Source organism: Toxotes jaculatrix, chromosome 5, assembly GCF_017976425.1.
Source record: "Toxotes jaculatrix isolate fToxJac2 chromosome 5, fToxJac2.pri, whole genome shotgun sequence".
NCBI lineage: Eukaryota > Metazoa > Chordata > Actinopteri > Toxotidae > Toxotes > Toxotes jaculatrix.
Genome location: NC_054398.1, coordinates 11,315,148 through 11,331,778, shown reverse-complemented (window position 1 = coordinate 11,331,778; position 16,631 = coordinate 11,315,148). Strand labels below are relative to the sequence as shown.

General features: G+C 39.9%; 1 protein-coding gene across 4 annotated transcripts in view; it reads right to left on the bottom strand.

Moving 5' to 3' along the window:
* The window catches only part of furinb (furin (paired basic amino acid cleaving enzyme) b), a 70,255-nt gene that overhangs the window by 11,303 nt on the left and 42,321 nt on the right, over window positions 1-16,631 (bottom strand). For all 4 annotated transcript variants that reach the window (XM_041037966.1, XM_041037969.1, XM_041037967.1 and 1 more), the window contains exons 7-8: window positions 4,647-4,735; window positions 1,908-2,080 (exon numbers count right to left, since the gene is read on the bottom strand). In XM_041037966.1, coding sequence (XP_040893900.1) covers window positions 1,908-2,080; window positions 4,647-4,735 — 262 coding nt within the window. The remainder of the gene's footprint in view (window positions 1-1,907; window positions 2,081-4,646; window positions 4,736-16,631) is intronic.

Sequence of the window (16,631 nt, the reverse complement as noted above, 5' to 3'; positions counted from 1 at the left end):
CTTGACAAATACAAAGATAATGTAATCTTTATTTCCTTACCACTGTTGCTGCAACACTGTGTTCCCTGGCACAGTTCATCAGAGACATTTTAGGGCCCTAAATGTACAGAGGGACTCAATTTGACTTGAGCAAAGACTTCAAATGAGCTTGTTCAGAGGTTTTTTTTAAAAAGGATTATTAATTTAATTTTCCTACATCTCCATCTCACAGATGACCTCTGTTCAGAAGTTGGGATAAATATGCTTCCACTGGATGCATGATGCTCTCTGAATCGTACTGTATCTTAACACAAGACCCTGTAGCCTGTAGCTAATACTTCTAAACCTTCCAACCCAATTTATGACCTGACACTGCCTTTGCTGCAGGTTAGAGAGGCCAGACGATAACACTTCAGTGCCAAGGGTTATCTCACTGCCAGGAGAACACACGCCGAATCAGAATGGTCCTGTTGCGCTGCTGTCAGGCAATTTTTTCCTCACTAACACACCGTGTTACGTGGAGCATTTCACATTTTGGGACACGATGCATGAATCACTCTCTTCCATCGAAAATTTGCAGTTTCATTCATTTATACGCCAATTACCGTGGCCTTTGAGTCTAACTATTGTTCTGCATCAGTGACTGCTGCTCCATTTCTATTTTCTCTCATCTCACATTTATCATTTAGCTGTTCCGCTGACGTCTTTTGATGTAGCAATGCTGACACATGAGAGATGATGACATTAGCCTTAGATAATATGTCATACTCTTTAATGTCTTACTCTAGCCAACTCTAAAGGACTAGTCAGAGGACAATTAACAAACTCACCTTGAGTTTGTCCTTTTCTACACTACATCACAGAGGGATATCAAATAAAATCAAATATCCTCAGTTAAAAATTGATACAATATGATTGTATAGCTGGAAAATGTTCACAACAGGCTCACGCTGTATGTTGCTGAACAACAAATGCTTGAACAGCTGCTTCTTTGCTGGCTTTACTTCATACTGAGCTGAAAGGAATAGTTTTACATTTTGGGAAATGAACTTTTACACTTTCTTTCAAAGCGTTAGATGAGAAGGTTGACACCTCTCTCGTGTTTGTAAGGTAAATATGAAACTGGAGCCAGCAGCTGGTTAGCTTAGCTTAACACAGAAACTGGAAACAGCTTGCCTGGCTCTGTGCAATAAAAACCCACGTACCAGCACCTCTAAAGCTCAATGATTAAATTGTCATATCTCATTTGAGAAATGAAAATTTAATTTTACGGGGGATTATTTTGCCTATTTGAATATTTATTGGCTGGGGCCACTTGTCAGGCTACCACTGGAGACTGCAGGAAGTTACCTGGTATTGTGTCTAAAACTGCTCCCACATCAATTTATGTTTCTGTCTTCCTTAACCTAAGTCTAAACTGACACCTAACCCCAACCAGTTGTCTCTGCGGTGCCTAAGCATAACCACAGCCATGGCCTAACCTCAGACATGGAGGGCAAAGATACGGAAAACACTGTTTGAAGGAGAAACAGACTTTGACACAAAGAAATGGCAACAAAATAGTCCGGCACACAAACTTCCTGTATAACTTGTCATTGTCACACTTTGGTTTTTGTATGCATCAAACAATGTGTTATTGTTAATTAGCGAGCTTTACAGGTGTTGATATTTGGATTTTAATACCTTTGGACAGAGCCAGCTGTTTCTAGCTGTTTCTCCCAGGTCCCTGTCTCTTTTCTAACCCAAGCCAACTGGCTGCTGGCTATAGCTTTCATCTTCTCATCTAACTCTCGGCAAGAAAGCAAAATAAGTGCGACTCCCAAAATGTCGAAGTATTCATTAAAAGAGCTGATGCGAGTTTGATAGCGGTACTATAAATAAGAAAGGATATTAGAAGATTAAAAGTCCAAACTTATGCTCTGACTGACCTTGGTGATTCCTTGGAGGAAAGCCTCTTTAGCCAGCTTGGCAGGGCCATCCAGTGACTTGCCATCATCTTCTGGGCCCCAGCTGGCACTGTAAATGTGAATGTGCTGAGGGTTGAGGCTAAGGGAATGGGCCTCCACCATGTCTGTCACCTCTCCATCCAACATACGAACTCCTGTAAAAATGAGCATGCGATGCAGTGCAGATTAGCACACCAAACATGAGTTTGTGAAAAGTGGGGGAGAAAGAGTGACAGAATGACAGATGATAAAGAGATAGTGAGCATATGAATTTTAGCTTCAGATGAGTGGAGAGGTGTCAAAACAGCAGAAGATGACAAGAAGAGAAAACTTGTCATAAAAAAAAGTGAAGAGTGAAAGAAATCAGTCGGTCCGCAAATTCCCGTTTTATCTTCTGCCACAAAAACAACAAAACAAGGAGAAACAAAAGACTTCACAGGAAAAACCAAAGGATTCACAGAGTTCCTGTTTTAATGAGAAAGAGCACAAAGCTTCACCCACAGCTGCGACTCTGACGGCTACTACACTATTTCACTGTCACATAAACAAAAAACCCGGCTGGTTGTTAAACCAATAACGGCCGTTTCTTGACCGCAGCGAACACATAGAAAGGACAAGTAGACAAATCTAACAGACTGCAGAAGAGAGAAAGGGACTCACACACACACGGATACACACACACGGATACACACACACACACAAAGATATATATGTGCTGAGAGTTCTCAGAGCCTACAACAGACTGGTGTGTCCACGGGGTAGCACCAAATGTCACCTTTCATCATACGTGAACGCAACAGTGTCTGAGCTTTTGAAGTGAGCAGCCTCAGATCACTCCTCTAAACCACCCTCAAATAAGGTCCATTACTGGGAAAGGACCTCTGGACCTCAGAGGCAACTACGACTGGCGACGTCCACGTTAAGACTCCAATAATCCATTCTAGACAACCGGCCTGGCCCTGCAGGCACAAAGACATGCCAGTAGGGATGTAGCCAAAGCAGTAATTACTCTGTTCGCATGGGGGGGATTCGCCATAACACAAGTTTGAATACTGAGTAGGCTGAAAAAACTTAACTGAGATAAACATGCGACATAAAGCACAATGTAATGTCATTATGCACGGGGCTGTATTGCAGCGGCAATGATAATCACTGTCGCACCAATCCTCATCAACTTCCTGCGGCTTGACGATTCCTTATTAAGACACCGCTGTGCGAGTTCCCTGCTGTGCCAGTAAGTCAGAGGTAGCAGGTAGAGATGCGGCTATGAGTGTGTGTGTGTGTGTGTGTGCCTGCTGGTGGAGGGAAAACAGGTACAGTAGGTGGAAGGTAACACAGAGTGAGCCAAGTAGGGTCAATTACAGGCTTTAAACACTAATCACTAATCATTGCTCACTAAGGATACACACATTTAGGCATCCCCACAAACATAACCGCCCGGGCTCACATGCGCACACACACGTACCACAGGTACCTGGGAGCATATCACAGCTGTTTATAAACAATCCACTGACCACATGACGTGAACAGATTCACAGAGGAGTAATTTATGAGAACAGGGCCAACGCGCGGCTCCGGCGGGAGATGAATGGTAATGAAGACAAAGAAGGAGAGTTATGAGTAACATCTGTGATCGGGACTGCTCAGGGCTCCGCAGGCTCCGCTGAGTCTTGTTGGCTGCCATCGAGTCATTGACAGATTGTTTGGTGACAAAAGTTACAAAAAGCCTCCTTGGAATACTTTATCAAGTGCAAAAATTTTTAGGGTAGGGAAAAAAATCTATCCTTTCAGACTTAATTTGCAATCACACATTTAATTTAAAAGAACCACTCTACATATCTTTTTAATGCACATCTGCACATGCCGACAGCTTTATTATTGTTAAAACAAGAGCCTGCCCTAACAGTCTTATTTTAACCAGCTTTTTAGGCAGATGATTTGCACAGTGGCATAAATAGATGCTCACTGGGTTGTGAAGTCAATTTTATTGGCATCAACATAATACAAAATTTATGTTGTTCCCTTTTCACAAAGGACACAACAAAACACTTTAAAAATTGAGCTTGCCTTTTATCTAATTGGCGGAAGAAAGACTGGAGTTTCGAGGCAAGGTGCCAAATAAAGGTGGGATGAATTGTAAAGTGCACTGGTTTGAGTGAAGTTTCAAAAACTCAAATATGAAATCTACATGTGTCTACGAAACGTGATCTTAATAATTTCTTGAAGATGAGGCACTTAACACTTTTTCAGTTGTTTATATCTTTGTGCCAGGCAAGGTAGACACTCATTTATATATATATATATATATATTTTTTTTTTACAGACACACAAAACAGGCTTAACAAAGCCATGGATTACTCATTTCCAGAGGAAAAACTGTTCTTCCTCCCACTTTCCCTTGCGCATCTGAACAATAGAGTCAATTAGTCGGTAAAAGGCAATGGTCCAGAAAAAAAAACATGTTATGGGTATCAGCTTTAAAATCCATTATTGTGTCTATAATAAAATATGGAGACACAGCTAAATCTGTGATTCAGATTCAGGTCCCACATTAAAGGGATCCTAGCTGAAAGAAATTCACTTTCACATTAATTAGTTTGAATGTGAATATTACTGTGCATATTATTTCTAATTAAAACAATATTAAACTCATTTACATTCACATTATTTCAAATTAGACGCTCTTCTCAATTAAAAATCCCAATGGTATGCTTCACTCACCTCCAATTTTAGCATTATAGGCCACGCCAACACCACACACGCCGTTGTTGGCTGCAGCTGCAACTTCTCCAGCACATCGAGTTCCATGTCTGGGAGGAGAGAAGAGAGAAAGACAAAGAAAAGAGAGAAGGAAGAATATTAAGAAGAAACACTTCAAGTGGGTGCATGGCAATAATTCAACTACCTGTTGACTAAAAAAAAAAAAAAAAAAAAAAAAAAAAAAAAAGCAACAAGGAGTTATTGTTTGTAACTCGGTGAATTGTGCTAGGCTTTTGAACAATACTGCAGCTGAAGTGCTGCTAAAAATACAGCACTGTCAAAAGAAAAGCATAAACCCAGTGGTCTTTTTGTAACTTGTTAGAGTTGTTTCAATAAGTGCCAGAAAGCCTGATGTGCCTTTCACATTAAAGGGCTTTTCATTTAAATTGTTTTAGACTTCAGACTCACAGACAGTATAACAACACAGACGAACAGAGAACAGAGACTTTCGTGGTGAACATGGTGTGCAATGAGAGGTATCGAGAGGTATCGATTTCTTTTCCACACAGCACAACAGGAATCAGCCAGAAAATTCTGGTGTAAAAACTTCACTGCTCTGCACTTGTGCTTTATCAGTCACAGAGTAACACAAGCATACATACAAAGGAAAGCTCATTTTGTGGAGTTTTAGAGTGTGTGGATAGAGTGAAATTCACAAAAATGCTTTTGTCTTTTTTCCCTTGAAGTCCCATTTGCACTTTAAAAGCCTTTAAAAACACATTTTCTTAATCAGGTTGTTGCAATGAGCAATTACAGTTTTGGTTGTTTCAAATGAGATATTTCTATATTTGGGTATATTTTTGTTATTGTGTAGATATAGTGTGGTTATAGTATTAAGTTGGAGTTTTAAAGATGGTAAAAGGTGATCTTATGTACTTCAATCAGACTTCACTGCAGGTTTGAGATCCACATATATGTGAGAAACAGAGACTATAGTCAGTATACAGTCCTTCCCAAATCCTCTTCTGTTAAACAAACCTACTTCAGAGAGCTCCTCTTTTTTTACTCCACCTCAATGAGAAAAACTTCACCTTTGAGAAAAAAAAATATTGAAAATCTTTTCTCCTGTTGCACAGGCTACAGCAGAACAGAATACATGTTCTTCCAATCAAAAATGACCTGTCTAAATCTAACATTACCTTGACAGTTCTTGGCCACGGGACATCCAAATGAGATATGAGATGTTATCGATGTACATGAATTATTCACAGAGTCCATCATAAATACCTTCAACCGCTCTCAAGTTTCAGAGAACAGACAGATTCCTTGCAGAGCGCTGTCTAGATGTCAAACACACCAACACTTCCCAAATTAAAGCCACTCCGACCCTAAAAAATGAACTTCATCAACTACACATCCAAGACAAAAGTCTAAATTGAAACCTTTACAGCTCTGCATCATTCCAGGCAAAGAAGTAATCATTAGTGAAATGGATTTAATTTGTTTCATTGACTTCTGGGGTTGAAACGGTGTGATCAGACTGCAAATGGATGGTGTGGAATGAGCATTTGGCATTTAACATAGGTCATTAAGATTGTCTCCTGATTACAGTGCAGATATCTGATTAGGAGGTGCACAGTTTCACACCCATCACTGGGACGTGCTGTGTGAATGTTATCGGAACAAAGCTAATTACACCCACAGTATTGTTTTGGAAGAGCCAAAAATTACTTCCTTTTTTGATCTCCCAACCTCCCTGATGACGAGGCTGAGGACAAAGTCATTTCACAGGGTCAGAGCACAGCTACGCCTCCAGCTGGGATCCTGATTAGACTCTGTATAGCTCTGTGATATATTACCCACCCGCTAATTCTCAGTTTTGTTCACTCTGAAACATTTTAGCATAGGATCACTGCTGTTTCATTCCTAATTCACCCTTTGTCTTTCTTCCTTCCTTTTATTTTATTTATTTATTTATTTTTAACAAGCTCAGGATTTACAATGTCAAAGAACAAAAGACAGAACAAACAAACAAACAAACAAAAAAGGATGGTATGGGAAAAAAAAAAAAGGTTGCTGTTAAATCCTGCTTCCTAACAAATAATTTATTAGCTGACCCGGGCTGTCAACAACTACAAGCATTAAAGTGATTTTTAAACAAGCAATCAACTGCCTCGACAGGGCTTATTTTTCACTGACAGATATGCCCTTATACAAGGACCCTGGCACAACATATGGCAGGGTGTAATACATCACAAACGTCATTAAAATGTTATCATTGCTATCAAGAGGTTAAACTACATAGTTTTACTGCTAACTAGCTCTTTTCACATTGTATTAATGGCTGAAGTCTATGGTGACTTGACGGCTCCCTCAAGAACAATATATGCACTCTGGGGTTAAATTGGGGCTTATTGTGTGGGGAGGCAATTTCTTAGCAGCGTTTGAAACGCTGGAGCAGCAATGTAGCAGCAGCAGGTTTTGTGAAAAGCTCCAACTTCAAATAAAGTAACGACCTAATACGCATTAGAGAGTCATTACAATCCACATAGTTAATTTATCCGATTATTAAGGAAACATTTAGTGTGTGAAAAACCTTGAGGCGTAGACCACAGTCTCAGTTAATCAGATTCCAGATATGTTGATCTCCCTAGAGCGGGACATCTCTGTCTGCGTGTGAAGTGGCTAGCAGGCTTTTCAGTGTGTGTATCTGTTGTTTAATCAGAGCAGCAAAGAGGTAAGGACCTGCCCACTCATTACATTTCAGCTCACCACTGCGCGTTTGACAAACATCTGAATGACTGGCTGTACAAGCTCGTCCACACAAATCAGTCATGTTATTATGTGCTGGAACACTGCAGAGTGGGGGCTGAATGGTGAATGTCAGTCATTTCAACTCAGGAAAAAATGGAGCTATAAGACCACTAGCCTTGCTGTGAGTGACGATACTTTTCTCCCTGCTACAAAAATATGAGTGAGAAGATTTTATGTTGCTGGTGGAAACGCCAGAGCGTCAATCTGTTTAATGACACTGAAAAAGCTGAGAATCAGTGCAAATCAAGAGAGACCTGGCACAGTCGAACCCACGGCATTTTTTATGTTTAAATGTACGTGATAATATAAAACAAAAATAAATGTAGATGAGATCTATATTTGAGGACATACGAGACACTAAGTGCTTTCTCTGTGATTAAATGTAGCAGTGGGTCACTGTTTGACACAAGTCTCTGCTTTAATGTGAAGGAACCAAGCGCAGGTTCCAAATTATGAGCTGTTTTTCTTGTAAATGATACTTAAAAATGATAAAAACAACTTTAGGGTTGAATTGGTTTGTTTTACTTTGAGGTTTAGCAAGAAATTAAAGCAATTTACGAGTCACATTTTCTTTTGCAAAGCTGTTAATTTTCTTGCATTGGAACACTACTGAGTAAACACAGAGGAAGCACTAATTCCAAAGAGGAACACATTCTTTCCCTATCCTTCAATACACGGGCAAGAGAATTTGCAACCATATCACACTGGCCAAAAACACACATAGTCAGCACCATGGCCAGCCAGATGGCTTGGCCCAGAATACAACATGCTCGCATTGTCCAGACAACTGCAGTTGAATTGCATTGCAAGCGGCAACTTCCAAGTGTCAACTGTCAGTGACTTTTATTTAAAAACAAACAAACAAAAAGCTTGCCCCACAGCTTTTCCTTACAAAAAAAGGATGCATTGTGTTTCGCTTCTTCTGTGATTCAACTAGCCAGTTACAACCAAAGCGGAATAAAAAAAGGTGTGGTATTTTCAAAGTGCAAGCCACGAAGTCTAGAGGTCTGCAATGCCTTCAGCTGCAAATGTCTGCGCATACAATTATTGCTTCATCCACAGCATCATAAAAAAGCCTTTATGGCCCAACAGCACAGCACATATCCTTAGACCAAGAAGCTCTGGCCACAGATGTGATGCCAGGAAGGGAGTTCAGCCAGGACGGGCAGAGTGAACATCGAGCCAGAGGCCCAGGAAGACATTTACAGAGAGGCTGTACACATCAAGATGCAGCTCTTTTGAATGCTATCTGCATGTGCACACATGCATGTTTATGTATGTGTGCAAATGGCTGATTGGCCTGGATTGAATTCAGCTAAAACAGCCAGACAGCTTAATATATCCAGGGAGGCTCAGGCGTGCCAGAGCAGACAAAAGGGTTTACGGCAACGCCACAATTTTATCTGTCAAATGTCCATGAAATTAAATGATTTCCGAGACACTTTACTGAATGCCTCCATTCTATATCCATTTAAAATAGATTGAAAGAATTCAGAGACACGATGACTAGTGAGGTCAGGCCTAAGTGTAGTTTGGAGAAAAAAAAAAGAAAAAAAGAGAAGCTTAAAGTTTGCACAAAAGACACAGGAAAACAATGAAACAGTTCAAAAATAGCACAGCCTCATCTTGGAGAAAGACAATTGCAGTACATAAATCATTCGTATGTGAGCTGGGAGGACGGCAAAAGCTACATGATTTGTCCAAGAGACAAGCTGTGGAGAAAAGACACAACAAAGTTAAACAAAGCTGAGATAAAAGGCTGCTGAACTAGGGGCTCTATTCTCTAAAGTCAATGTGACCTCCCTTATCTTATCAGAAGGAGCAAAAGGGAGAGAGTGAGGTAATGCTTTTATCGCTCCTCCTCAGGACAAGGCACCATATTTGGCCAAGTCACTGCCCTGTCATTTACTGGAGAATGTAGACATGTCACCCAACACAATATCTCTGGACATGATGCAATGTGACCACAAGTACATACAGAGTCAGTATACGACACTGTATAGCCTCTTAATGCCAGACACACTGAGCATTCATATACTTACAGAACTTTACACTGCAAAAATGTTATCACTTTATTGAAGGTGTCACTTCATTTTAGAATAAATTTTGATATAATCCTAATATTCCAGAGAAATAAAAGTTTACTCTTTCATCTGCATGAAGTAAATAAACAACAAGGAACTGGCTTTGGACACTTTGGGATGGGATAGTGAGCAGTTAGAAGAGGTAAAATTAGATCTTATGCTTTCATGCAGGTGGTGCAGTAGATCAAAAGCTGGATATATACTTGATGCAAGGGTTTAATGGGAGCTCCACTGTATATACACACGGCGTAGGTTCTGATTTTTAGGTCAGTGCTGGAATTCACCAGTTGATACTAGACGAATGTCTTGCATTTGATCACACTGCATTATGCTTTAATTATATTCCCCAAAATAACAGTTTTCAGTCTTTCATTTACTTTGTGATATGAGTGACGTTGGGAAGATTTGCCCTGTCTCATTACTGAATATGAGACTATTTTCCAAGCAGTTGCTGTGTTTCTGTTCTTTCATTCGCTGTGACAGAGAGCTCAGACTGTGAGAAGCAAAAGGTTTGCAGTGGAAATGGCTATGCCAGATATGAGTTTCTGAAAGGGAGCAGAAAACGTCTGTACTATACAAGAGTCTTTCTATACAGTTCTCATTTCGGCTTTATTTTCAACAATCTCTACAGGGGAAATTACCAGCAACCCATGATGACCAAATCGCAGTTTTTACTGTATCTAAATAGTACCTCTGTAGCCATAGTGGCCCCAAGTCAAGCCTCTTAATACAGAACTACAAATCCATCTTAAAAGAGTGATCCACTGATTTATTATTGCCCTTCCATTAAGTTGTTCAAACTCCATGCCTTCAGTTTCACGCCAAAGGACATTGCACTACTGTTATAACAGGCTGAGTAGTACTTCTTGTGATAAGTAAACTGAACTTCATGTGTAAAACCATCTCTGTAGGCATTACCATTAGCTATCAGCAAATGAGCAAGAGAAGCACATCAATGCTCCATGCTGACACGGCACTCCCTCTCTTACAGTATATAAAACAGAAAGATGTGTATTCAAGTGTTGAGAATTTATGTTTACAGATAGACGACGAACGCGGCCACACAAACACACTTATGTAGCATTTCTGTTGTATAGAACGCATGTGTTAAAATATGCATCACCAAGTGTGACTGATGTCTAACCCATGCTTGGTTAAACTGTAGGACTTGGCATTGCTCTGTTGGTTTTTATCTGTTTTTAGAGGGACTGAAAAGGGTCCGTTCATTGGAGCTGCCAAAAGGATTAGGCTATTTTCTGCTCAGCTCAACTCAGCTCAGCTGTGGCCTCAGGCAGGTCTGTTCAAATGGTTACACTGGAGTGTGAAGTGGAGATCTCTTCATTCTGTGGCCGAACACAGCGGTGCTGCCTCCAGCCTTGTAAAGAAGATGATCAGATGTGTTTGTTTCAAATTCCAGATTTTCTTGTCTTTGGTTTGAGAAAAATCAAATACATTGGATAATTATCTTTTCTGCCTACTTAAAGTACGACCAATGCCTAGTCTAGAAAACAATGGGCAGAAGGCAATAAACACGTTGGAGAAGTTGTCAGTCCATCATCACGCAAACAGACACCGTAACTGTCATGAACATTCATACCTCTGGGCAATTTAGAGTCTCCAGTCCATCTGACTTGCAAGTCCTTATGTGGGAGGAAACTCATGCAGACAAGGAGGGAAAAAAAACCTGACTCTACAAAGAAGGGACCCAGAAATCGATGTCTTTTTTACTGTGAGGCACAGTAACAGCTGTGCTACTCTCTGAATAAAATATATTATTACTCTGCTATATGGAGCACTGTGGTAGGAGAGGAAATAAACTCTTTTAATGGGACTATTGTGATTAAAGTGACCGTTGCCTGATGATGAGGTATCTGAAAAGGAGATAAATGAAAATAATGAGATGTACAACCACTCATTGTGAAAACAAATTAGATGAAGTGAAACAATAAGGCATGTTTAAATGATTTCAAATGTCTTAAAAGAAATCAAAGTAACCTAATGGGAAAAGAAACAAATTGCTCAACATCGCCCAGCATGTCTCAAATGGACTCTCTCCACACACCGCAGACACAACTGCTTTAACATCCCATTCATCAGTCTCTGGTCAACTGAGCAGGGTAATATTGACTGACTCCAGGTGATCAGTAATGTCTTGTAGAATGAGGTTTGGCTCAGGACTGCTGCTGCAATCACTATTGGCCATACTGCGTCAAAATATTGAGAAAACAGCAGCTTTCAGTCACACTGCCCTTTTCTTTGGCAAAAATAATAGCAGGAATGCAGACAGAAAGCCAGAGGAATCAGGTTTAAGAACGAGGTCCCTGCCAAACATCACCTCCGAAAAAGTTTGCCTGGCTGTCTGGAAAGTAAACAAGCCATCCCCAGAAGAATAAACAAGACATGGGGAGGCAGAATTACATTATTCAGGTTTGACAAAAGGTGGCTTTGTAAACAATAATTCAAAAAACTCAGTGTAAACAGTGGAGGGCATTTATCTGCAGCATGGGATGCCGAGAGTAAATAGAGAAAATACTTTTTGTGAGCTGTTTCTCTGCTCTTCTTTCTTATTGTTCTTCTTCCATACACAATGGGTCTCAGTCAACTTAAGAGTCTGAAAAAAACTTTTGTCAAACTGTCAACTTTTGGGGTCAGAATAACAAATGAAGTTTCGTAATAGCGCTTACACAAGTTCTGTTTTGACTAAAGTGCCTTCAGTCTTTACGCAGAGTTTTCTTGTGGGTTTACATGTTTATCTAGAGGGTCGAGTGCATCCTCTGCAGTGGCTTCCCAAAATATTAAGACCTGTTTACTTTTTGCATTTTATTGTGCTGTAAATTTAAATTTCAAATGAACTAATGGACCACTTTCAAATGGATACACTCAACAATCCATAATGACAAAGTGAAAACGTGTTTGTAGAAATTTCTGCAAATTCATTCACAATCAGAGGCTGAAATCTCTCAATCACAAATGACAAAATTCACACCCTTATTTCAGTACTCTGTAGAGCCCCCTTTGACAGCAATTACAGCTTCCAGTCTTCTTGGGTAAGTCTCTACAAGCTTTGCACACCTCATTCAAATGTCTGTGAATTTCCATCTTCAGGTATACGAATACTGAGATTTCAGTCTCTTTTTCATATTTTTCTCAAAATATGTTTTCAGTTTGCCATTATGGATTATTGAGTGTAGACCGATGGGCAAAATGGGCAATTTTATCAATTTAAAACTAAATCTACAAATAAAGCGTTTAAAAAGTCAATGGGTCTGAATACTTCCTGAAACCACTGTACATGTAATGCCGGACTGAAAAACAACCTACACAACATACATGACATAAAGGTGAATGCAGATGCTTGGAGAATGCAAGTTCCATACAATGTTGAGCTCTACAATGTGTCAGTGGCAATGTCAATGCCGAGCAGATGTGACCTGCTGTGTCAAACACTGTAACAGAGGCGCTACAGCAGACAATGCAGGAGGAAGCTGTCTTCAATGATTTGTGCTCTCCTTCAGTCTGATTTGTCCCGTATCACTCCCTTGATAACCCAAGTTTATTACCTCCATACAGACTTAAACATGCACATGGTGTATGTAGCGGAAGTCTGGTGGATTTGCAGAGCACAGCACAGGCATCTTCATTTGAATTCACATACTTAAACAGGGTTTGTTTCAGGCCTTAGAAACCACTTGTCTGGCAGTGTTTGGCCAAGGACACAGTGCCCGCAGATAGCATTCAACCCTATTGCCATTTTCATTTTTACTGGCGTTGCAGTTGGAATTCAAAATGGATCCAGATTTCTTTTCTGTCAGCTAAGCACACAAAATGCTCCACCGTGACACATTAAAAATGTTTTTAACACGGTGTGTTGACAGTGAAGCACAGAAACATTTAATCTCCAGAGTCGGTAACCTGGCACATTTCGATTTAAGCAATATGGATGGATTAAGTAAGAGGTGAAATTGTGAATTAATGTCTCATCGGCAGGAAAAAAAAAACAGATTTAAAGGTGAAGATTTTTACGAGAGAAAGTGTACAAAGAACAGTTTTAGGAATAATTTATTAATATTACAAACTTTTGTCTGTTCTTTTCATGAAAAATGCTCCATAATAGTTTCATATTTCAGAAAAAGATTAGAATATCAATAACTTGCTTCTACATTTGTTAATTCAAAAACATATTTACTGATATTAGTGATCATCATAGCAAACTTTTCAAAAAGTTAAACCTTTCAAAAGCATTTTATTGGATTAAATAAGTACCCTACTTCACTTCTTAATAAATTCAGGGCTCCCCCCAGCTCTTTAATGCAGGGGATGCCTGCCCGACCTTGACTAATGTCATAAGAAATTAAGAATTTAATGAAATTAAACTTAAGATGTGTGTCTTCTGCAGTGACTGGTGCAGGCCCATTTGCCATTTTCCCTATCCAGTGTCTTTCTGCTGAAGAAGCACTTTCAAAGTTTGAGAAACAAATAGCCATGTGCCACCAAGGACAAAGCAATTTCATAGGGCGAGAGAAGCATGCAAACACTTTTTTTTTTCTTGGTCTTTCTCAATGCCATCATCCAGATTAGCCACCACACCTCTTCCCTCATCCTTCCAGCCTTGAGTTTAAGGCACTTTAGTATTCAGGTGCTGATGGGTTGGTTTGGACTGAAGGACACCCAGGGCTGTGTAGCATGTCAGTCTAAAAAAGACTGTCACTATGCAATCTTCCATGCAGGCACATGGATCTTAATTAATGGGCCCCTGTGAAAAGTTCCCAATCGGAGCTAATGGTTCTCCACGGGGAGGTTGGAAGAACACAGACAGTGTACATACTTGAAAGGTTTTAAGAAAATCTGAAAGGAAAAAAAATCCCCACGTACCTAAATTAAACAAATTAAAATAAGTAGACTGAAAATCTGCACAGCAGTGTGTAGTTTTGATGTGTGATGAATATGATCTAGTATGAATGTGGCAGCAGTTATAGTCATAACACGGCAAGATAATGATCTTTTATCTCTCAGTTTCACCCAATCAGGACTCCAGTGTTTCTCTGGAAACTAAATATAATTATTATTATTATATATTATATATTATATATGATGCATAACAATTGTAATATATATTACAATCTTTAAATCAGTGCCAAGATAGAACAGGAAGAATTATTTCAGTAGACATTAAAAACTATTGGATGTGTGTCACACTGGACCGGGTGATAATTATATATTATTGTTTCACACTTACAAATTTTAGTGAAATTGTGTGATTTCATTCATTCATTCTACAAATTCTGTTGCCCAAATTAATGATTTGGTGTACGTGGTAATTCAAAATGAATATAACCGATTATTAAAGTTTTTGTTTGACGTATTTATAGAGTTTGGTCTCGTTATGTATGGATATGGAAAAATATGTGTATTCTCACTCGGTATCCTCATTATGATACTGACCAAATTGCCCTGACCTCCTGTCCCTTGAGGTTTTATATATAGCATTTTGCTCAACTGACAGGCTGTGGACAGGAAGTGAAATCAATCCTGCTATTTTCCGCTCCCAACCCAATACATCCATATCACAGTAAAATAATGGAGAAGAAGTGGATGAAAGTAGAGAAGGAAAAAAAAAGACATTGTCATGATGGAGCACAAATGGATTACCTACTTGGCCTGATTTCAACCAGCCTTCAACTTAGCCTGACACCGCCTTCAACAATATCTGCCGGAACTGCCAACTCAAGAGTGCAGAGCTTCTCTATGGAAAAACCCTGAGATTAGAATTCAAAACTCAGCCTGGCGTGTCATCAGTACAGATGAACTGGCCTCCATGGCTATGGAAAATGCCCGCCTCCGACTCTCGTTTCCTGTTTGTTGTCCTATGAATAAATTCATATAATCTCATTGCGAGGGGCTTGTGAGCATTACTCACTGTTGGTCTGTATTACTCCGTGGTGATTTACATAACTCATTGGATATAATTTGTCCACAGGTCACTCCAAACACTGCAGCTCCAGGCTGTAGACACGGAGACACACCCTTGCTTTTCATTCCATGCCCATAAATTGATCCAATCCAAGATAATTGCTTTGGCAATTCCACTGACATGGATAGTAGAGTGTGTGTGAGTGCGAATCTGTGCACTCTCTGTTTTTATTATGTGTGTATGTGCCTTTTTGAAGTAATAGTATGCTGCAGTTGGGGAGCTGAAGTGAACCAGAGGCAGGGAGTAATCCCCTCCAGTAGTGCTTTGTTCCATCAGCAGGACAGAGTGGGATCTACTTTACACTGACAGAAAGGGCCGGGGTCGCTCTGCATGGCTGCTCGAGCTGTGGGCAAGGACAAGAAACAAGGCCGCTGCTCAAAACCCTGCTGACGCTAACCTCTTTCAGGATAAACAAATGCTGTAGATGAAATGATCACATTTCAGATGAGGACAGAAAAACAAACAACGCTACGTGTAGAGCAGAAGCGGCTTAGAGAGATAAACATTGTGAAATTTCAAATAAGAACAACTGTGCAGAAACGATTCTATTTTCATTCAATAGGGTCTACTAGCTCTTGAAAACTTGTTAAGCTGATTTTGCTTCTTCCTCTGACCAACTGCAAGTGGATGCTGCGCTTTGAAACTGAAATAAAGAAGAAAAACAAACAACAAACAACTACAAAAAGACTTAGTGGCAGTCGTCCCAGAAAAGAGAGAGATTTGAGACAAATCCTGCTGTGCATTTCAGAGGCGGGATGTAGCTTCTCATCTGCTCCAGGGGGATTGAACTAAGGCAGAGGACCATAGCATTTGGAGAAACTGGGAGAGGGGAGGGGATGAAGGTTTAGGATTTGCCCTCGCTAGTGCTGTAGTGTTCCATCATTAAATTGGGGCGAACATGTTTTAATACGATCACCAAAGACTGGAAGGGAAGACCATGAATCACTGAGGGCAAGTAAACAAGTACTGTAAGTATTAGCAACAAATAAGTGCCAAAGTAGCTGTGGGGCTGTACAGACTGGACCTTGGAATGCAGCTACAGCAGCTTGGTTTGTGTACTGAAGCAAGAAAAAAAAAAGAAGGGAACAATCTTTCAAGACTGTGCAGAATGACTGCACCACTGCTTTCAAATTTTAT